We start from the raw sequence: 23,770 nt of genomic DNA on the forward strand, positions 1-23,770 counted from the left end.
CACCATGCTTGACTGTAGGGATGGTATTCTTGGGGTCGTATGCAGTGCCATCCAGTCTCCTAACGTCACGTGTGTGATTGGCACCAAAGATCTCGATCTTGGTCTCATCAGACCAGAGAACCTTGAACCAGTCAGTCTCAGAGTCCTCCAAGTGATCATGAGCAAACTGTAGACGAGCCTTGACATGACGCTTTGAAAGTAAAGGTACCTTACGGGCTCGTCTGGAACGGAGACCATTGCGGTGGAGTACGTTACTTATGGTATTGACTGAAACCAATGTCCTCACTGCCATGAGATCTTCCCGGAGCTCCTTCCTTGTTGTCCTTGGGTTAGCCTTGACTCTTCGGACAAGCCTGGCCTCGGCACGGGAGGAAACTTTCAAAGGCTTTCCAGGCCGTGGAAGGCTAACAGTAGTTCCATAAGCCTTCCACTTCCGGATGATGCTCCCAACAGTGGAGACAGGTAGGCCCAACTCCTTGGAAAGGGTTTTGTACCCCTTGCCAGCCTTGTGACCCTCCACGATCTTGTCTCTGATGGCCTTGGAATGCTCCTTTGTCTTTCCCATGTTGACCATATATGAGTGCTGTTGACAAGTTTGGGGAGGGTCTTAAATAGTCAGAAAAGGCTGGAAAAAGAGATAATTAATCCAAACATGTGAAGCTCATTGTTCTTTGTGCCTGAACTACTTCTTAATACTTTAGGGGAACCAAACAGAATTCTGGTGGGTTGAGGGGTTGAATAATAAATGACCCTCTGAAAAGACTTTTCACAATTTAAAAAAAAGAATAAACAAAGAAATAACATTCTTTTTTGCTGCAGTGCATTTCACACTTCCAGGCTGATCTACAGTCCAAATGTCACAATGCCAAGTTAATTCCAAATGTGTAAACCTGCTAAATCTGCAGGGGGTTGAATACTACTTGTAGGCACTGTACATATTATTTCCAAAGAAAGCCACACTCAGATGGCACAAACATCAGTTTCATACAGTACTATTGGTAGAAAAATGTGAGGAAAGTAACACAGGTTGTTGACTGCTCAATTGACTCACATTAGAACCTTTTATAATGGCACAGTAGCAGTCAGTCATGGCTCATTCATGAGGTATCAGGGTCTGGCTCAGCATTTACAGCTTGGAATTGAAGTTTCAATTAGAACCTGGTGATTAAGGGAGCAATGAAAGCCTTCTAAGGGTATGTGTCTGTCACGATATGGTATGAAATATCATAAGTTAGTTTTCTTGCTAGCATGCGGGGGCTAAACCCCCCCCCCTCTCTCTGGTTCTCTTTCCTTTCCTGTGTTTCTATCTGTCTGTGTAGAAGAGCTTGCCTTGTGGGGGGAGTTTTATTGACGAAAGGTATTTACGACTAGCATAGCTGCAAGAGAAATTTGTGTTAGCAGGAACTGTTAGAGAAACTTCTAGAACGCATAGAAGGTCTTTGTTCTGTTTTTGGAAGATATTATGCAAACCGTTTAAGTTACGAACACCAAAATATATCGTCATAATCACACTCGGAGGATCTACGCATCACTCTAATCACAGGCTTGTAGCTCCATCTGGTACAGAGGTGGGGATTTCTCTGTCAGTGTGCGTGACAAATAGGACATATTTGATCTCATCGGAATGCCCACGATACTATGAGATGAACGATGGGTATGGTGCGATTATTTTATGTTCGGTGGCGAAGTTACGGGCATCAGATATATTTAATGCCCAGTTAGTGAAACCGAAGAGGTAGGAGGAGTTGGAAAACCAAGCCCTTTCTGTGAGGTCACAGACTGTAGGTTTTAAGTGCTGGCAGGCATCCAAGAGAGGGGAGTTGGGAGTTTTTACCTGAAGCGACCAGACTGCGAGTGCCAATGCACTGGGATAGATGGAAAGCTCTCCTAGCCTAGCCTGCAATGCAATGATCTGAGAATATGTGAGTGTTACCGTTTCTTCCTTTAATCCTTTTATTTTCATAATTACCTTGTACATATTTGCAATTGTCTCATTTGTAACATCTTTGTAAAATATTTTATAAACACTGCCTAAAAATCATTTATGGGGTATCATAGTTATTACTAGTTCGTTCTCCATGCTCTAAAAACGTACCCTGTCTTTGAAGGGAATTTACGCTACTGTTTTGGGTTAGCAGCCGAACCCGTTTAATCGGCGCTGGTGGCAGCTTACCGTGTGCCGGCTTTTTGGGGGGGTCACTGTAGCGACTGCGGCTTGATAATTATTGTTCCTGCCTGAGTGGGAGTAGTTATCGCGTTGCTGCAGTGCGCCCAATAGCCAGTACATAGCAGGCAGCCTTTCTGGCGACTAATTACCCCAGGTGCAGTACCTAATCTGACCTGAGAGTAAGGGGGGCGCCAGAGAGCTGCAAGTGTTAAGTGGAACTGTAAGCGGGATAGACACAAATCCCTGCAGTTCATGGTATACTGAAGAGCAGTGGGATACCTAAAATAAGCCCCTGCTGTAAACTAAGAGGTCAATAGCCTCGTGGGTGTTTTTTCATCACATTGTGGCAGTGGAGGGATAACTAGGATAAGCCCCTGCACATGTGATAGCCGTCTGCTGGTCTAAAGTCACCCCAATCCGTGACATATTGTGGGCAGCGGCTAAGGGACCTTGACAATTGGTGACAGTCACGGTGTGAATCGTGACATATTGGTGGCAGCGGTGGGATATTAGAGCATTAGTGATTTGGTTTGAGCAATCATTCCTCTCACTAAAAACTTGCAGAAAGTTCTTGCGAGAACTCTGCGCAAATAAGTTTGGAGAACGAACTCAGTGTTTATTAGTTGTGAGACAATTGTGTACTGGTAATTATCCCTTCCCTTTCTTTTCGTTTTTCTATTCTATCTTTTATTTGGCAACCATGGCTGCGAAAGGAGAAGCCTGGTACACCCAGCAGAAGAAAGACACTCTTGCTGGGATATGCATGTACCATGGCCTGAAACCCCAGGACAAGTCCAAGGCTCAAATGGTCGCTGAACTGGTGCAATTTGAAGCAGACCAAGCCAGGCCACAGAGCCCAGAGGCCGCAGAAGCTGGCACAAGCGAGCATGGTGCTGCCGCAGAGGTCCAACCACTGAATACGGGCCCTACTGGCAACCAAGGGGGCGCAGACCTCCTCCTGCAGCTGGCTCTGCAACAATGCCCCGCAGATGATCTAGAGAGACGTCTGCAGCTGATTCAGCAATACCGGCAGGAGGCCGAGGCCCGAGCCGAGCGAGAGGCCCAGGCCCAGCGAGCCGAGCGAGAGGCCCAAGCGCAGCGGGAGTACCAGCTGCAGATGGCCCAACTGCAAATGCAGGGGTCGTCCCAGTCCAGCCGTGAGCCCAGCAGCGCTCAGACACCAAAACCCCGACCCGACCACTTTCCTGTTATGGAAAAGGATGGGGACTTGGACACTTTTCTGCGGGCCTTTGAGAAAGCCTGCAGACAGTACCAGCTGCCTACACAAGAATGGGCACGGTACCTGACACCAGGGCTGAGAGGAAAAGCTCTGGAGGCGTTTGCTGCACTCCCTCAAGAACAAGATGGTGACTATGAGGCCATCAAGCAGGCTCTGATAGCCAAGTACCAGCTTACACCCGAGGTGTACCGTAAAAAGTTTCGGACCCTCCAACGTGGCCCACACGACAGTTACAGTGATGTGGTGCATGGACTGGGGACCCACTTTGACCAGTGGACCCAAGGACTGTCAGTGACCACCTTTGTACAGCTGCGAGACCTGATGATCAAAGACCAGTTCTTCCGTCTTTGCCCAACTGAGGTGCGACAGTTTGTGATGGACAGAGAACCCAAAGACGTGACGAAAGCAGCGCAGATTGCCGATGCCTATGAGGCCAACCGTAGATCGGAAGTGCGGAAGCCAGTCACCACCAGCTGGAGAGGGGGTAAGCCTGCAGCCAACGCCAGTACCCCTGCCAGCCAACACACCAGAGGTCCTGTCCCCGTGGCCAACAGCACCAGACCTACCACCGAACATCGCCAGTGTTACCACTGCAGGCAGACTGGACACCTCAGTCACCAATGTCCAGCCAGGCAGAAGAACCCCTCATCCCAGGCCCCAGGGCCTAATGCAGCCGTTCTTTTGGTGGGTGGTGTGGTTGGGAGGGGGTGTGATAACGTACAGCATGTCACTGTGGGAGGTCGTGTTGCTACAGGCCTCAAGGACACCGGGGCTGAACGAACCCTCATCCGACCCGAACTGGCGGCCCCTGAAGAAATCATTCCGGGGAAAACCCTAACTGTCACTGGGATTGGGGGCATCAGCTGTCCCTTACCGATGGCCCGGGTTTTTATTGATTGGGGTGCTGGGAGCGGGGTGAAGGAAGTGGGGCTGTCTGATAATTTGCCCACTGATGTTTTGTTGGGGACTGATTTGGGGAGGTTGGTTGCATACTTCGTGGATGACCCTCCTCCCCAATCTACTAATGAGGGTAAAGTTAACCCTGGGGATGATGATGATGATGATGATGGGAAATCGCATGTGTTACCTGACCATGCTTTATCTTGTAGTGATGCATCTGCTAACCATTTTTTCCCTAGGATTGATGGTGAAAATGTTGTACCTGTGCCAACTGTATCTGATAATGATGTTTCTGTAAAAGTTGATGTGTCCATAGGTACAGGAGTGCTCAGCCACGTTGCTCTGCGGAGTGAGACGGCTGAGGAACCCCTAGCAGGGGCAAGTGTCGGTGCTACAAGAAATGGGGAGATACATGGGAACCGTGAGACAGGTGACGCCATGAAATTGACCAGTGCCACCGAGGAAGGTAACTGGCCCATAAGTAGCAATGCTCCTGAGGTAACGGGGGTGGATGGGGAGGTAGAGCCCATAGCAGCGTCGGCTGTTGGGTCTGTAGAAATCCCCGGGGAGACAGCCTACGTAGCTGCTGTCACCCGCAGTCAGAGTGCCCGGAACACAGATACCTGTCTGCCTTCCGGACCCTCCTCAGTCATCAGTATGACTGAACCAGAGGTGGACCCAGTGCAGGTCCCAGAGGGCTCCCGTGGGGAAGGGACCCTGACATCGCTTTTGGCTTCCCCTAGCCAGGAGTTTCAGGCCGCTCTGCACACAGATGCGAGCCTAGAGAGTTTGAGACAACTCGCCGGGACGCGCTTCTCCGAGACTGATAAGGAGAAGGTGTTCTGGGAAGGAGGAAGGTTGTACCGGGAGACAGTACCCGGAGAATCACAAAAGGAGTGGTTGAGGGAAAGACAGCTGGTCGTCCCACAGCAATTCCGGGGTGAGTTGTTGCGGATTGCCCATGAGATCCCGCTAGCTGGACACTTGGGTATCAGCAAAACTAAGGCCCGGCTGTCTCAACACTTCTATTGGCCTAAGATGGGGACAGATGTGTCAAACTACTGCCGCTCCTGTGTCACCTGTCAAAGAGTGGGGAAGGCGGGGCCTGCTCTTAAGGCTCCCCTGATCCCTTTGCCAGTGATAGAGGAGCCTTTCCAGAGGATTGCGGTGGACATTGTGGGCCCGCTGGCCGTCTCCAGCAGCTCTGGAAAGCGATTTATTCTTACTGTGGTAGACTACGCTACCCGGTACCCAGAGGCAGTAGCTCTGTCGTCAACTAGGGCAGATAAGGTGGCGGATGCCCTGTTGGCCATCTTTTCACGGGTAGGATTTCCCAGGGAAATGCTTACTGATCGAGGGACCCAATTTATGTCTCACCTAATGGAGGCTCTCTGTGAGAAAATGCAGGTGAAGCACCTGGTATCGAGTGCGTATCACCCACAGACCAATGGCTTGTGTGAACGCTTCAATGGTACCCTCAAACAGATGCTACGCATGCTGGTTGAGACACAAGGGCGCGACTGGGAGCGGTACCTCCCACACCTGCTATTCGCTTACAGAGAGGTTCCGCAGGCCTCGACGGGGTTCTCCCCCTTCGAGCTCCTGTACGGCAGGCGAGTCCGGGGACCCCTTGGGTTGGTAAGAGAATCCTGGGAAGAGGAGCCGAACCCTTCTGAAGTGTCCATAGTGGAGTATGTCATGCGCTTCCGTGACAAGATGCAGACCTTGACGCAGTTGGTGCATGACAACATGACGCAGGCTCAGGCTGATCAGAAGCACTGGTACGACCAGAACGCCCGGGAGCGGACCTACCACGTGGGTCAAAAGGTGTGGGTGCTGGTTCCTGTACCAACGGATAAGCTTCAGGCAGCCTGGGAGGGCCCGTACGTCGTCCACCAACAGCTCAACCCGGTCACCTATGTGGTCACGCTTGACCACACTCGGGGTAGGCGAAAGGCCTTTCACGTCAACATGATGAAGGCTCATCACGAACGCGAACCTTTCGTCCTACCGGTCTGCAGCGCACCCGAAGAAGGGGAGGAAGACACCCTCCTGGACATGCTGGCCCAAGCCAAGGCCCATGGGTCCATTGAGGACGTGGAGGTAAGCGCCTCGCTAGATGAACCACAGCGGTTGCAGTTGCAAACCATGCTGGAACCCTTCCGGGTCGTGTTCTCCAACCGGCCTGGAAGGACTGAGTTAGCCGTCCACGAGGTGGACACCGGGAATCACGCCCCACTACGGCGAACACCCTATCGAATCTCTGACCAGGTGCAGCAGATTATGCGCCAGGAGATCGATGAGATGTTACAGCTGGGGGTGATTCGACGGTCAAAGAGCGCATGGGCCTCACCTGTAGTTCTCGTGCCAAAGAAGGACCGGACCACCCGGTTCTGCGTGGACTACAGGGGGCTCAACGCCATTACAGCCTCTGACGCGCACCCAATGCCGCGCATCGAAGAGCTGCTTGAGAAGTTAGCTGGCGCAAAATACCTGACAATCATGGATCTGAGTCGCGGATACTGGCAGATTCCCCTGAGCCCCGAGGCGCAGGAGAAGTCCGCCTTTATCACACCCTTTGGACTGTACGAGTCCACGGTCATGCCCTTCGGCATGAAGAATGCCCCTGCCACTTTCCAGCGGATGGTCAATCTCCTGCTTCAGGGACTGGAGAAGTACGCCGTGGCGTACTTAGATGACATTGCCATCTTCAGTCCTTCCTGGGATGAACACCTGCAGCATCTCGAGGAGGTGCTCGGGCGAATTCACCGAGCAGGACTGACTATCAAGCCGGGAAAGTGCCAGATGGGCATGAGGGAGGTTCACTACCTGGGGCACCGGGTAGGCGGAGGCACCCTGAAACCGGAGCCTGACAAAGTGGGCGTGATCGTGAACTGGCCCACTCCCAGGAACAAGAAACAGGTGATGTCCTTCCTGGGCACTGCAGGGTACTATAGGCGCTTCGTGCAGCACTATAGTAGCCTGGCAAAACCTTTGACGGACCTCACCAGGAAGAAGCTACCCCACATCGTCAACTGGACAGATGGCTGTGAGGGGGCCTTCCAGGCGTTGAAAACCGCACTGTGCAACGCCCCTGTGTTGAAAGCAGTCGACAGCAGTCGACTATTCTTGGTACAGACCGACGCCAGCGAGTTTGGCCTTGGTGCTGTGCTCAGCCAGGTGGACTCGGAGGACCAAGAGCACCCCGTGTTGTACCTGAGCCGGAAACTTTTGCCGAGGGAAGTGGCCTACTCCACCATTGAGAAGGAGTGCCTGGCCATAGTCTGGGCCCTGCAGCGCTTGCAGCCCTACTTGTACGGTCGCACCTTCACCGTGGTGACCGACCACAACCCTCTGCGCTGGCTAAGCACCATGTGTGGAACCAATGGCAGGTTGCTACGCTGGAGCCTTGCCCTTCAGCAATTTGACTTCACCGTTAAACACAAAGCGGGCAAAGAGCATGGTAATGCAGATGGACTCTCCCGCCAGGGTGAACCCACGGAGGTGCGCATGGAGGCATACCGAGAGGTCCTGCCGCCGTAGCGCACGCCAAAAGGGGGAGGTGTCACGATATGGTATGAAATATCATAAGTTAGTTTTCTTGCTAGCATGCGGGGGCTAAACCCCCCCCCCTCTCTCTGGTTCTCTTTCCTTTCCTGTGTTTCTATCTGTCTGTGTAGAAGAGCTTGCCTTGTGGGGGGAGTTTTATTGACGAAAGGTATTTACGACTAGCATAGCTGCAAGAGAAATTTGTGTTAGCAGGAACTGTTAGAGAAACTTCTAGAACGCATAGAAGGTCTTTGTTCTGTTTTTGGAAGATATTATGCAAACCGTTTAAGTTACGAACACCAAAATATATCGTCATAATCACACTCGGAGGATCTACGCATCACTCTAATCACAGGCTTGTAGCTCCATCTGGTACAGAGGTGGGGATTTCTCTGTCAGTGTGCGTGACAAATAGGACATATTTGATCTCATCGGAATGCCCACGATACTATGAGATGAACGATGGGTATGGTGCGATTATTTTATGTTCGGTGGCGAAGTTACGGGCATCAGATATATTTAATGCCCAGTTAGTGAAACCGAAGAGGTAGGAGGAGTTGGAAAACCAAGCCCTTTCTGTGAGGTCACAGACTGTAGGTTTTAAGTGCTGGCAGGCATCCAAGAGAGGGGAGTTGGGAGTTTTTACCTGAAGCGACCAGACTGCGAGTGCCAATGCACTGGGATAGATGGAAAGCTCTCCTAGCCTAGCCTGCAATGCAATGATCTGAGAATATGTGAGTGTTACCGTTTCTTCCTTTAATCCTTTTATTTTCATAATTACCTTGTACATATTTGCAATTGTCTCATTTGTAACATCTTTGTAAAATATTTTATAAACACTGCCTAAAAATCATTTATGGGGTATCATAGTTATTACTAGTTCGTTCTCCATGCTCTAAAAACGTACCCTGTCTTTGAAGGGAATTTACGCTACTGTTTTGGGTTAGCAGCCGAACCCGTTTAATCGGCGCTGGTGGCAGCTTACCGTGTGCCGGCTTTTTGGGGGGGTCACTGTAGCGACTGCGGCTTGATAATTATTGTTCCTGCCTGAGTGGGAGTAGTTATCGCGTTGCTGCAGTGCGCCCAATAGCCAGTACATAGCAGGCAGCCTTTCTGGCGACTAATTACCCCAGGTGCAGTACCTAATCTGACCTGAGAGTAAGGGGGGCGCCAGAGAGCTGCAAGTGTTAAGTGGAACTGTAAGCGGGATAGACACAAATCCCTGCAGTTCATGGTATACTGAAGAGCAGTGGGATACCTAAAATAAGCCCCTGCTGTAAACTAAGAGGTCAATAGCCTCGTGGGTGTTTTTTCATCACATTGTGGCAGTGGAGGGATAACTAGGATAAGCCCCTGCACATGTGATAGCCGTCTGCTGGTCTAAAGTCACCCCAATCCGTGACATATTGTGGGCAGCGGCTAAGGGACCTTGACAATTGGTGACAGTCACGGTGTGAATCGTGACAGTGTCCACTTTCAGGATGGCCGGCGGTTTGGACGGAGCGGCAAACTTGCTCCGACCAAAGCTCCGCTCCCCTTCTGGAGACGCGATGATGCCGGATGTGTTCATTGCACACATGTGGCATCATCGCACCCCACACATAGGGCCCTGTGATTTACCTTACGGCGGCGCAGCATCACTGAGATCTAAAAAGACGTGCCGCATATCCGTAATCGCAGGGCCGCTGGGTGCGTGTTACCACGCATAGTGGAGATGGGATTTCATAAAATCCCCTCCACTCTGCTGTAACATCTGGACGCTGTGGATTGAATACTGCGGCCCCACGCAGCATTCAATCCGCTGCTATTCCGGATGTAAAACGGCACGTGGACACATACCCTAAGTGTCCACATTCAGGATTGCCTCAGGATTTGGTCAGGATTTTATGCAGGTAAAATTCTGACCAAATCTACACCTGAGGTCACTGGCAGGTCACCTGCATTGTCCTTGCATTGTTTCAGCAATGCAAGGACATGCTGCATTCTTAACCCCTTCACCCCGAAGCCTGTTTTCACCTAAGTGACAGGGCCAATTTTTACAATTCTGACCACTGTCACTTTATGAGGTCATAACTCTGAAACGCTTCAATGGATCCTGGTGATTCTGACACTGTTTTCTCGTGACATATTGTACTTCATGATAGTGGTAAAACTTCTTTGATATGACTTGCATTTATTTGTGAAAAAAACAAAAAATTTGTTGAAAATTATGAAAATTTAGCAATTTTCAAACTTTTAGTTTTTATGCCCTTAAATTAGAGAGTTATATCACATAATATAGTTAATAAACAACATTTCCCACATGTCTGCTTTACATCAGCACAATTTTGGAAACATAATTTTTTTTTGTTAGGGAGTTATTAGGGTTAAAAGTTGACCAGCGATTTCTTATTTTTGCAACAAAATTTGCAAAACCATTTTTTTTACGGACCACCTCACACTTGAAGTGACTTTGAGGGGTCTATATGACAGAAAATGCCCAAAAGTGACAACATTCTAAAAACTGCACCCCTCAAGGTACTCAAAACCACATTCAAAAAGTTTATTAACCCCTCAGGTGCTTCACAGGAATTTTTGGAATGTTTAAAAAAAATTGAACATTTAACTTTTTTTTCACAAAATGTTTACTTCAGATCCAATTTGTTTTATTTTACCAAGGGTAACAGGAGAAATTGGACCACAAAAGTCGTTGTACAATTTGTCCTGAGTACGCCGATACCCCATATGTTGGGGTAAACCATTGATTGGGCACATGGCAGAGCTCGGAAGGGAAGGAGCGCCATTTGACTTTTCAATGCAAGATTTGCTGGAATTGAGATCGGAACCCATGGCTCGATTGGAGAGCCCCTGACGTGCCTAAACAGTGGAAGCCCCCACAAGTGACACCATTTTAGAAAGTAGACCCTCTAAGGAACTAATCTAGATGTGTGGTGAGCACTTTGAACCTCCAAGTGCTTCACAGAAGTTTATAATGTAGAGCCGTAAAAAAAATTTCATATTAATTTTCACAAAAAATGATCTTTTTGCCCCAAAATTTTTATTTTCCCAAGGGTAACAGGATAAATTGGAACTCAAATGTTGTTGTGCAATTTGTCCTGAGTACGCTGATACTTCATATATGGGGATAAACCACTGTTTGAGCACATGGCAGAGCTCGGAAGGGAAGGAGCGCCGTTTGACTTTTCAATGCAAAATTGGCTGGAATTGAGATCGGAACCCATGTCGCGTTTGGAGAGCCCCTGACATGCCTAAACAGTGGAAACCCTCCACAATGGACCCCATTTTGAAAAGAAGACCCCCTAAGGAACTTATCTGGATGTGTGGTGAGCACTTTTAACCCCCAATTAATTCACTAAAGTTTAGAATGTAGCGCTGTGAAAATTAAAAAATTAATTTGTTCTTTCCACAAAATGATGTTTCAGCCCGCAATTTTTTTTTCCCAAGGTGTAACAGGAGAAATTGGACCACAAAAGTTATTGTCCAATTTGTCCTGAGTACGCTGATATCCCATACATGGGGGGGAACTACTGTTTTGGCGCACGGCAGAAGTGACCCCATATTGGAAACTAGACCCCCCAAGGAACTTATCTAGATGTGTTGTGAGAACTTTGAACCAACAAGTGTTTCACTACAGTTTATAACGCAGAGCCGTGAAAATAAAAAATCCTTTTTTTTCCACGAAAATGATATTTTAGCCCCCACGTTTTTATTTTCCCAAGGGTAACAGGACAAATTGGACCACAAACGTTGTTGTCCAACTTGTCCTGAGAACGCTGATACCCCATATGTTGGGGGGAACCACTGTTTGGGCGCACAGGAGAACTCGGAAGGGAAGGAGCACTGTGTTAGTTTTTCAAAGCAGAATTGGCTGGAATTGAGATCGGACGCCATGTCGCGTTTGGAGAGCCCCTGATGTGCCTAAACAGTGGAAACTCCCCAATTCTAACTGAAATCCTAACCCCAACCTTAACCCCAGTCCTAACCCTAGCCCTAACCCTAACCCTAGCCCTAACCCTAGCCCTAACCCTAACCCTAACCCTAACCCTAATGGGAAAATGGAAATACATACATTTTTTTAAATTTTATTATTTTTCCCTAACTAAGGGGGTGATGAAGGGGGGTTTGATTTACTTTTATAGTGTTTTTTGGCGGATTTTTATGGTTGGCAGCCATCACACACTAAAAGACGTTTTTTATTGCAAAAAATAGTTTTTGCATCACCACATTTTGTGAGCTATAATTTATCCATATTTTGGCCCACAGAGTCATGTGAGATCTTGTTTTTTGCGGGACGAGTTGACGTTTTTATTGGTACCATTTTTGGGCACATGACATTTTTTGATAGCTTTTTATTCCGATTTTTGGGAGGCGGAATGAACAAAAACCAGCAATTCCTGAAATTCTTTTAGGGGGGGGGCGTTTATACCATTCCACGTGGGGTAAAATTGATAAAGCAGCTTTATTCTTCAGGTCAGTACGATTACAGCGATACCTCATTTATGTAATTTTTTTATGTTTTGGCGCTTTTACACAATAAAAACTGGTATGGTGGCTTTTTTTTTGCGGGACAAGATGACGTTTTCAGCGGTACCATGGTTATTTATATCCGTTTTTTTGATCGCGTGTTATTCCACTTTTTGTTCGCCTGTATGATAATAAAGCGTTGTTTTTTGCCTTGTTTTTTATTTATTTTTTTTGCGGTGTTCACTGAAGGGGTTAACTAGTGGGATAGTTTTATAAAGTTGGTCGTTACGGACGTGGCGATACCAAATATGTGTACTTTTATTGTTTTTTTTTATTTAAATAAATAAATGGATTTATTGGGAAATGTTTTTTTTTTTCTTTATTTGGGGATTTTTTTATTTTATTTTTATACATCCTATTTTTTTTTTTTTTACTTTCTACTATTGTCCCAGGGTGGGACATCACTGTTTTAGATCAGATCGTTGATCTGACAGTGTGCATAGCTGGGATCGGGTCGGGTTTCACGAAACCCGACTTTGCTAAAAGTCGGCGACTTTTGAAAAGTGCCGATCTGTTTCGCTCAACCCTAATCAGCAGCAGTAGCAACAGCAGGCACAGAAGACACCACAAAGATGGAAAGACTGCAATAACGCAAGATCAATGCATGGCACTAAAGATAACACCATCACCTAGTCTGCCCAGTCTGCGACTGTGTGGTTGTTATTGGTGATACATAACTTGTTAATTTTCATTAAAACTAGGTGGTCTACACTTTCAGGGTACAGCCAGATGTGTTTAACGATCAGGATACCACCATACCACCAGCAGCGCTGAAGACACATTCTGAGAGAACACTAGGTGCCAGACATAATGACAAAGCCTCCAAGGCGTGACAGGCAAGCTCAAATGCAAAAGGGTCCAAACCACCCACCCCCACCCCGTGTGGCATTGATATTGATCTCCAGCTATTCCTGCACCATCCTCTCCAGTTATTTACAATGTGTCAGACTTGTGCTCTGTTCTGCTGGTGCATGGCTGGTCTAAAAAAATGTGTGAAACGACTCACAGAAGTTGCTTATGCCACTTAGACTGCTGCTGCTAATGTTTTGGCAATGATGCCTTGACATTCTCAGGGTTGGACGTCTAGAACTGGGATGCGCATTGCGTGTCTCACTGCTGTCTTGGGGAAAACCACTCTTAAGATTATCTACGAGCATGTTTCAATACTCCAGCATGCGCGCATCACTTTCAGATGTGGGGGGAAAAGAGAGGGGATCATTATCATATTCATCTCCTGACTGTTGCGCATCAATCACCTCACCCTACTCCATTTGTTCTTGGGCTCCTGCACCTTCACTAACAGTTTGTCTAGTACCATGAGCCTCCTTGATCTCTCTAAGTCACCCTCCCATGGCACCCGCCTGGGTGATGACGGTCCAGAAATTTGAGATATTGTTATCCCTTCTGAATCCTCCTTTACTTCCACCTCTTCCTCTAGGACCACCACCTCCTCACACAGACTATTCAAAGTATGCTCGAAAATGTAGATGACCAAAATAGTGATGCTTATGATGGTTGTCAGGACTCTGAACATTTTTTACCTTTTGTGCATTACTGCCCTTTTCCAAGATGGCGTCTTTGGTCTCATGTGCACTGTGTCTTCCTGCTATAAAACTCCACCCCAGCCTTCAGTCTGTGCTAGAGTATTCTGCCTTGCATCCAGCTCCTGACCTCTGATTACTCCCTGGCTATATACCTGCTCCTGTGAACCTGTGTGGTGATCCTGCTACTCTGCTCTGAGTTCCTGCTGCATACACCAGTTCCAGTAATCCTCCTTCATCTGCTGCTCGTATTTACTTCCATCTGCATTTGCTGGACATGTAAGCTGTTTGCTGCTCTGCAAAAACCTGAGACTATTAACCAAGCCTCCCTGGTTGAGCTAAGATATTATTTGAACTGCCTTATAAGCTTATCTATCTGTGTTTGGCCTAAGACAAGGATTTATTCGTGTCAAGTATCCTCAAGAATAATTGTGCTTCATAGACTTTCTGAGTGATTGCATTTTCCTCTGAAGTTTCCTATAGACTGCTGAGCTGCATTTGATATTTGCACCAAGTGTTGTGGACTTGAGTTTCTCTCTGCACCTGTTTGAATCACCGTGTGATAATATAGACTTTACCACTTATAAAACTGTGTCCTGTAGTTGTCTTGTTCCACGCAAGGAGTCTCCTGAGTTATCCCCTATAATTATTACAATGTTATCGTCAGAGCTAACCATCTTAGTAGCCATTTCAAAATTGTACAGAAAGGTGTAGAGGTCCTTCATTGGCGCCCAATCTGCAAGCGTGATTTGCACCACGTACATACTGCTCTGGCCTAGACTTTGCAAAAGGACATACTGCACCAGGGCTTTTCGCTGCTCCCACAGTCACTGCAACATGTGCAGAGTGGAATTCCACTGTGTCAGGACATCACAAATCAAACAGTTAACCAATAGGCCAAAAGACCTCTGTAGCGATGCAAGTTGATGACCTACGAGGTGCTATTAGTGGAAGAGAGCACACAGCGACCATGCTTTCTGCAGCAGCGCACTCAGGCCAGGATAGTTGCATAGAAATTTCTGTACCACCAGGTTAAGGCACATGACCTATGCAAAGCACGAGTGTGAGGTTGCCCCAGCGTAAGGTCGTCACCAGGTTTACACTGTTATTGCACACAGCCTTCCCTGGTTCCAGGTTCATTGGAAACAGCCATTGCTCAAACTTGTCCTGGGGAGCTGTTCAAAACTCTTCAGCTGTATGACTGCGATCTCCAAGGCGTATTAATTTTAACACTGCCTGATTGCGGTGAGCCCTGGCTGCGCCATATGGAGGTGGTGGGGATTTGCTCTGCACTGTTTGAATGTGTGTCTTAAGAGAGAGGTTGAGAGCACAGGTGGAGGCCCTAGAGGAGGTGGAGGAGCCAGATGCAATGGAAGAAGTGTTAGCTACAGAGGTTTGTCTGCAATTCTTGGGGATTCAAAGACTTGTGGAGCAGCTCCTTGACTGGCTGCCCCATCAGCCACCAGAGTCACCCAGTTTCCAGTCAGCGAGATGTAACAAAACATTCTTTTACGTGACCACAACTGTGGCTGCTGTGCTAAGAGATGGTGGATTAGGGTAAACAGGACAAACTGCTGGACTGTGAGTGAGTGGCAGGGGGAGATGGATTGAGAAGGATGTGTTGTGCTAAGTGACACAAAAACAGCAGTCATATCCACTTCTATAACAACTGACTGGTACTCACTCACCCCGACCTTAGAAGGTATGCTACGGCCTGAGACCCATGTAAGAACATTTGGCACAGTGATGGAGGAGGAAGAAGCAGCAGATGCGGTTGGTGGTTGGCGCTAGTCAGCATTTTAGCACAGTGAGATTCTCAGACTAATTCATGTTGATCGCGCATGAGGTGGTTCATGAATGTAGTTGTCAAATTATTGCAATTTTTGCCTCTACTGATTTTTTTTTTTTGCAAATTTCCCAGATAACCTGAGTTGGGTTTTCCTTTAAGTTCTCAAAAAAGGCCCAGGCTGGGCATCCCTTGCTGCCCCTGCAAACTGCACACTCGCAACTGGTGCTGACCACAGCCAGAGTTGTGGCTGAGGATGCAGTGCATATCGTGTTTGCATTACTTTGTGTCAGTTCAGGAAGCCACAACATAACCTCCTCGTCTTCCTTCTCCTCCACCTCCTCTGCTAAGCTACTGAGCTGGGCACCTCTGAATTCTCACCAAATGGGATCTACAACCTCATCGTTATTCTCTCTGTTCTCAAGCTCCTCACCCTGAGTGTCACCCTCCACCACATACTGCCTTGACACTACAGTACAGTACAGTCACAGTGTACCAGTGGTACCTGAGTCTCATCAGGATTGACTCCACCCCCGGTGGTTAACGTCTGGTGACAAGGCCCAGGATTCTGCTTTCACCCTACTTCGTCCAGCCCCAGATTCAACATTAAAACAGTTTTGGGAATCAGTGAAGATGCTTTCTTTCCTCTGGATTCTGTGAATCTTTGGAGCAGGTCTCTGATACTCATGGAATAGAATGTGTAAACAGCTCTGCATAATAGCCCATCTCTGGTTCCCCAGAATCAGTTGGGTGCTTGGAAATTTGTGATGCGGATTGGGGTGTACTGTGTGTGTGATGTTAAGGTGGAGGAAGAGGAGGACAGGCCACTTGATGTTGCACTTGACATCCACTGGGGCATATGCTCTTTCCGAGCCTAATCTGCAAGGCGGATCACTGTGTGGCTGCCAAAGAAAGAGTCGAGTAGCCCATCCAGTAAACAAATGTTGTCTGTTGTGGATTCTGTTTTTGGGCTCCCTCTGGTGGTTACAACTGGTACTGGGTGACTTTGGTGGGTTGCGGTCTCTGGTTTCCACCTGTCCATCAGAGCCTGGGTGTTTCCTATTTAACCTGGCTTTCCTGTCATTCCCTTGCCGGCTATCAATGTATCAGTGTGTCTCTGTTACCTTTGCTACCTGCTCCTAGGCCTTCAAGACAAGCTAAGTCTGGATTTCCCTGTTTCATGTTTGCTTTCATGTTTTTAGTCCAGCTTGCAGATATGTAATTCTCTGCTGCTGGTTGCTCTAGTGGGCTGAAATTACCACTCATGTACCATGAGTTGGCACATGAGTTCAAGTAATTTCAGGATGGTATTTTGAAGGGTTTTAAGCTGACCGCGCAGTTCACCTTTTGTATCCTCTGCTATCTAGCTTAAGCGGGCCTCATTTTGCTGAATCTGTTTTCATAACTACGTTTGTGCCTTCCTCTCATTTCACCGTCATTATATGTGGGGGGCTGCTATTTCTGTGGGAATATTTCTCCGGAGGCAAGATAGGTCTGTGATTCGTCTGATAGGGGTAGCTAGATCTCCGGCTGGCGCGAGATGTCTAGAGTCCCCCCAGGAACGTTCCCCAGCTGCTGTTAGTTGAGTGTTGAGGTTCAGGATCGCGGTCAGCTCAGGTTCCATCACCCTAGAGCTCGTCCTGTTTTTGCCCGTGTTATGTGTTTAATTCCCTGCCATTGGGAACATGACAGTTGTCATTTGTCTTTGGATAGGATAAGATGATGTTTGTTCACTTGAGCTTTCATTAATATCAATACCTAACACACGCACATGTCGAACACCAAGCCTATTACCCCTTCCATCATAACCTCACTTTTTCACAATCATGTATGTACACTTATCCTCTTTTAACCAGCTGATTCACATCCCTAGGCCAAAACTTGCCAGTCACCTGTAACAAAATTAAGAATCAGTATTTATTGGCTGATATAATGTGGCTAGAACATAGAATTAGCACAAAAGCTATATAATTATGAATTGAGGGCTGGTGCCTGCACCAGACTATTATCTCAAATGATTTCGATTATGAAATGACGTCTGGTACCTGCACAAGACTAATATCCCAAATAATTTGGATTATGAAAAAAGATCTGGTGTCTGGACTGTGCACTAAACTAGTATCTCATCAAACACATCTCCCCATTCCTCTGCCCATCAAACAACATCACCATCCTAGCCAAAGTAATAACAGAAGAATTAGTGGAAACGCGATGATTTACTGAACTGTGACTGAATTATACCGACTTTGAGTAAAGATGCTGGTGAAACCGAACACAAATCCGATTGTGCTACGTTCGTGCCGAATTTGACATTGATGAACGTTTTCCGAACAAGTTCGCTCATCTCTACTTAGGATGTGTATCTTAGTTTATAGGTTTTTAGTTTACAATCTCATGTTGCTCTATGCTACTCATTCATTAACTCATGCAAGTTGTTTAACTAATTCACTTTAAGAAGAAGAATAACTGTAACAATATACTTTCACCTTATCATTAACTTCTATATCTTGCACAAAAGGTGAATTCACTGGTCATGCACTATCGTTTGGCAAAAAATTATTTATTAAGGCTAGATAAGGGGTTCCTGTGTTCTTTACCAAAGAGCCACTTCTAGAATAAACTGGCAGTGGCTTATCAACCCTCAGAATATTAGGATCTAGAGAATGAATTTAAATTCTCTCATTCTTATGACCTCTGACATAATCTGTCAGGATAGAGTTGGGAGACCCCCACACACCTTAGATGGTCAACCAATCCTGCTGAAATGGATGGGTATAGCTAACTTTAATCCAACATGTATGAGGGTCTTAAAAAGCAGTGTGTGGATCTGTGGAGGGAACCTACTATCTGAAAGGGCTCGCTTACATGAGCGTACAAAACGAGTAAGCGCTGGGGGTTTTTTTTGGGAGAGCACTCAGGCCAAGATTATACTATGCGGCAGTGGCAACTAGCACTTTTTTCTCATGTCGATCTGACATGAGAAAAAAATCACAGCATGCTGCGTGTGGAACCGATATTCGGATCATGTGCACCCATACAAGTCTTTGAATGCATGTGAAAATCAGACTGCAGTCGGTTGTCATCCAAGTACAGTCCTATTTACACAGAGACTTTGGAGAGGATGGAGAAATTAAGTCCTCTGTCTTCTTCACACCTGTGCTGCGATACTCTCATGCGAAAGAATCGGATCACAGTCAGATGAAACACAGCATGCTCATTCTTCCGCAGGAATGCTGCAATTTCCATTACATATTTCATTTTATACAAAGAGTAAAACTTGCAGTGAATCCACAGCATAATTTTCCACAGATATATTTGAACTTCTAATGTGAACTAACAGGTTTCTACAAACAGAACATCTGCAGCAACAATCATAAGGGGGATCTGTAAAGACTGTTGGTGTAAGGTGCACCAGATTTATCAAGTCACTTGCCTTGTACTTTAATGCTGTCTGTGGCACAGTAAGTTGTCTTAGCTACTGTATATATGAGCTGGTTCCGATTTCAGCCATAGTTTATATCAGTTTTCTGGAGTGCAAAGCAGTTAATTTGTTGCATGCTGGTTGGTCAATGCCCCTTTTACTAAGCTCTGACAACTGTTAGAAAAGTGACAGAAACAAGTCTGCAACAGAAGTGGTTGAGATTTCAAGGAGAATTAATTTAATAGGTGCTGTACATGAGAATCTAAGAAAACTGGAAAGGTTTTATTTTAATTTTGATGTAAGCTTGGTTTTCAAGGCCTGTAAAGATAAAATATCATTGTACAAGACAAAACATAGCAATCTGAGTAAATTAAGACTCACTAAATTTTTACATTGCATATTTGGAGAGATGCCTAGAGATGAGTAGATTAATTTTCAGGACTTTGATTCGGTGTCCAGGCCAATGGTACCTGGCATCATATCGAACAGACGATGCATGAACTCTGACAATTGAAATGCTGCACTGGATACACTAGAATCCCTAGAGCTTCCTTTACCTTTTTGCTTTGTAAGTGGTGTATTTTACCTGGTTAATATCCTTGCACGATTTTTTTGTACCCATGTCTGTGGAGTGAGTTGCTAGTTTGCTTGATTAAATTATTACTTCAGAATTTAATCACACTAAATTTATTTAAAAAATTAATGCTATATAATATTGATATTTTATTTGTGTCCTCATTGTACCTTTGTAGTGTGAGAATGTTGATTGTGTTGGCTCCTCTGAAAGAAAGAATTTACTTGAAATTACATACAACAAGTTTTAATGTAATCAATCAGCAGTTCATCTGCAGCAACACGGCAAACAAATAAGATGAAAAGTGAAATGTAAGAAAATAAAATGAAATAACACCAATAAAATTACAGGTGTTTTAACTGTACCTGTAGGTGTTGGAGTAGGTTTTTCTAAAAATAAATGAATCAACTTAATAATATTTACACAAAACATATGTTGCATCATCATCAAGACAGTATAAATGGTTTTCCTGAATAAATGGGTAAAAATTAAATTATACCACCTAAACTTCATACTCTTCAGACATTTATATCATTAATCCAAATGTACTCTTTGTCAAATTCTATCCTTTTATTGAAATGCATGGTATTGTCACAGACATTTCTGCAACCATTTTTTTGTGAAGTTGAGTTGGGTTGACTGTGACTTTTAGTATAGACTCACACATTCATATGATGTTACCATCTGTGAGTAATTGACCAATTTTTTTTATCAGGTGTCATTCTAATTGCTTCCATTTTTTTCTTTAACTTTTTTATTGAAGATGCGTGCTTGCTTCCGAGCCGATAAAAAAACCCTTGGAAGATCACATATGTTTATTCAAGTATAACACTAAGGCCGGGGTCATACTAGCATATGGCATCCAATGCGAGAGCATCGGATGCGATATGCTAATGACTCTTGGCTCCTGTTCTTCTGCGAGCAGGAGCAGAGTGTCATGCATCTGTGCTCCGAGCCTCTTGCACATGGAGGATCAGAGCACAGCTGCGGAGGAGGCAGAGAAATGAATTTCTCCATCTCCTCCATTGCCGGGGATAACGTACAGTTAGGTCCATATATATTTGGACAGAGACAACATTTTTCTAATTTTGGTTATAGATATTACCACAATGAATTTTAAACAAAACAATTCAGATGCAGTTGAAGTGCAGACTTTCAGCTTTCACTTGAGGGTATCCACATTAAAATTGGATGAATGGTTTAGGAGTTTCAGCTCCTTAACATGTGCCACCCTGTTTTTAACCCCTTCACCCCCAAGGGTGGTTTGCACGTTAATGACCGGGCCAATTTTTACAATTCTGACCACAGTCCCTTTATGAGGTTATAACTCTGGAACGCTTCCACGGATCCCAGTGATTCTGACATTGTTTTCTCGTGACATATTGTACTTCAGGATAGTGGTAAAAATTCTGTGATAGTACCTGCGTTTATTTGTGAAAAAAACGGAAATTTGGCGAAAATTTCGAAAATTTCGCAATTTTCCAACTTTGAATTTTTATGCAATTAAATCACAGAGATATGTCACACAAAATACTTAATAAGTAACATTTCCCACATGTCTACTTTACATCAGCACAATTTTGGAACCAAAATTTTTTTTGTTAGGGAGTTATAAGGGTTAAAAGTTGACCAGCAATTTCTCATTTTTACAACACCATTGTTTTTTTAGGGACCACATCTCATTTGAAGTCATTTTGAGGGGTCTATATGATAGAAAATACCCAAGTGTGACACCATTCTAAAAACTGCACCCCTCAAGGTGCTAAAAACCATATTTAAGAAGTTTATTAACCCTTCTGGTGTTTCACAGGAATTTTTGGAATGTTTAAATAAAAATTAACATTTAACTTTTTTTCACAAAAAATTTAATTCAGCTCCAATTTGTTTTATTTTATCAAGGGTAACAGGAGAAAATGGACCCCAAAAGTTTTTGTACAATTTGTCCTGAGTACGACGATACCCCACATGTGGGGGTAAACCACTGTTTGGGCGCATGACAGAGCTCGGAAGCGAAGGAGCGCCATTTGACTTTTCAATGCAAAATTGACTGGAATTGAGATGGGACGCCATGTTGCGTTTGGGGAGCCCCTGATGTGCCTAAACATTGAAACCCCCCACAAGTGACACCATTTTGGAAAGTAGACCCCCTAGGGAACTTATCTAGAGGTGTGGTGAGCACTTTGACCCACCAAGTGCTTCACAGAAGTTTATAATGCAGAACCGTAAAAATGAAAAATCATATTTTTTCACAAAAATTATCTTTTCACCCCCAATTTTTTATTTTCCCAAGGGTAAGAGAAGAAATTGGACCCCAAAAGTTGTTGTAGAATTTGTCCTGAGTATGCTGATACCCCATATGTGGGGGTAAACCACTGTTTGGGCGCATGACAGAGCTCGGAAGCGAAGGAGCGCCATTTGACTTTTCAATGCAAAATTGACTGGAATTGAGATGGGACGCCATGTTGCGTTTGGGGAGCCCCTGATGTGCCTAAACATTGAAACCCCCCACAAGTGACACCATTTTGGAAAGTAGACCCCCTAAGGAACTTATCTAGAGGTGTGGTGAGCGCTTTGACCCACCAAGAGCTTCACAGAAGTTTATAATGCAGAGCCGTAAAAATAAAACAAAAATTTTTTCCCACCAAAATTATTTTTTAGCCCCCAGTTTTGTATTTTCCCGAGGGTAACAGGAGAAATTGGACCCCGAAAGTTGTTGTCCAATTTGTCCTGAGTGCGCTGGTACCCCATATGTGGGGGGGAACCACCGTTTGGACGCATGGAAGGGCTCAGAAGGGAAGGAGCGCCATTTGGAATGCAGACTTAGATGGAATGGTCTGCAGGCATCACATTGCGTTTGCAGAGCCCCTAATGTACCTAAACAGTAGAAACCCCCCACAAGTGACACCATGTTGGAAAGTAGACCCCCTAAGGAACTTATCTAGATGTGTGGTGAGCGCTTTGACCCACCAAGGGCTTCACAGAAGTTTATAATGCAGAGCCGTAAAAATAAAACAAAATTTTTTTCCCACAAAAATTATTTTTTAGCCCCCAGTTTTGTATTTTCCCGAGGGTAACAGGAGAAATTGGACCCCAAAAGTTGTTGTCCAATTTGTCCTGAGTGCGCTGATACCCCATATGTGGGGGGGAACCACCGTTTGGACGCATGGAAGGGCTCGGAAGGGAAGGAGCGCCATTTGGAATGCAGACTTAGATGGAATGGTCTGCAGGCGTCACATTGCGTTTGCAGAGCCCCTAATGTACCTAAACAGTAGAAACCCCCCACAAGTGACACCATGTTGGAAAGTAGACCCCCTAAGGAACTTATCTAGATGTGTGGTGAGCGCTTTGACCCACCAAGGGCTTCACAGAAGTTTATAATGCAGAGCTGTAAAAATAAAACAAAAATTTTTTCCCACAAAAATTATTTTTTAGCCCCCAGTTTTGTATTTTCCCGAGGGTAACAGGAGAAATTGGACTTCAAAAGTTGTTGTCCAATTTGTCCTGAGTGCGCTGATACCCCATATGTGGGGGGGAACCACCGTTTGGACGCATGGAAGGGCTCGGAAGGGAAGGAGCGCCATTTGGAATGCAGACTTAGATGGAATGGTCTGCAGGCATCACATTGCGTTTGCAGAGCCCCTAATGTACCTAAACAGTAGAAGCCCCGCACAAGTGACCCCATTTTGGAAACTAGACCCCCCAAGGAACTTATCTAGATGTGTTGTAAGAACTTTGAACCCCCAAGTGTTTCACTACAGTTTATAACGCAGAGCCGTGAAAATAAAAAATCTTTTTTTTTTCCCCACAAAAATTATTTTTTAGCCCCCAGTTTTGTATTTTTCCAGGGGTAACAGGAGAAATTGGACCCCAAAGGTTGTTGTCCTATTTGTCCTGAGTACGCTGATACCCCATATGTTGGGGTAAACCCCTGTTTGGGCACACGGGAGAGCTCGGAAGGGAAGGAGCACTGTTTTACTTTTTCAACGCAGAATTGGCTGGAATTGAGATCGGACGCCATGTCGCGTTTGGAGAGCCCCTGATGTGCCGAAACAGTGGAAAAACCCCAAT

General features: G+C 45.7%; 1 protein-coding gene across 1 annotated transcript in view; it reads right to left on the reverse strand.

The window, feature by feature from the left end:
* MUC19 (mucin 19, oligomeric) overlaps positions 1-23,770 on the reverse strand; it is a 763,086-nt gene that overhangs the window by 334,460 nt on the left and 404,856 nt on the right. The window contains exons 36-37 of the mRNA XM_077264813.1: positions 20,068-20,091; positions 19,873-19,908 (exon numbers count right to left, since the gene is read on the reverse strand). Of these exons, the coding sequence (XP_077120928.1) occupies positions 19,873-19,908; positions 20,068-20,091 (60 nt within the window). The remainder of the gene's footprint in view (positions 1-19,872; positions 19,909-20,067; positions 20,092-23,770) is intronic.

This window comes from Ranitomeya variabilis, chromosome 5 (genome assembly GCF_051348905.1).
Source record: "Ranitomeya variabilis isolate aRanVar5 chromosome 5, aRanVar5.hap1, whole genome shotgun sequence".
Classification (NCBI taxonomy): domain Eukaryota; kingdom Metazoa; phylum Chordata; class Amphibia; order Anura; family Dendrobatidae; genus Ranitomeya; species Ranitomeya variabilis.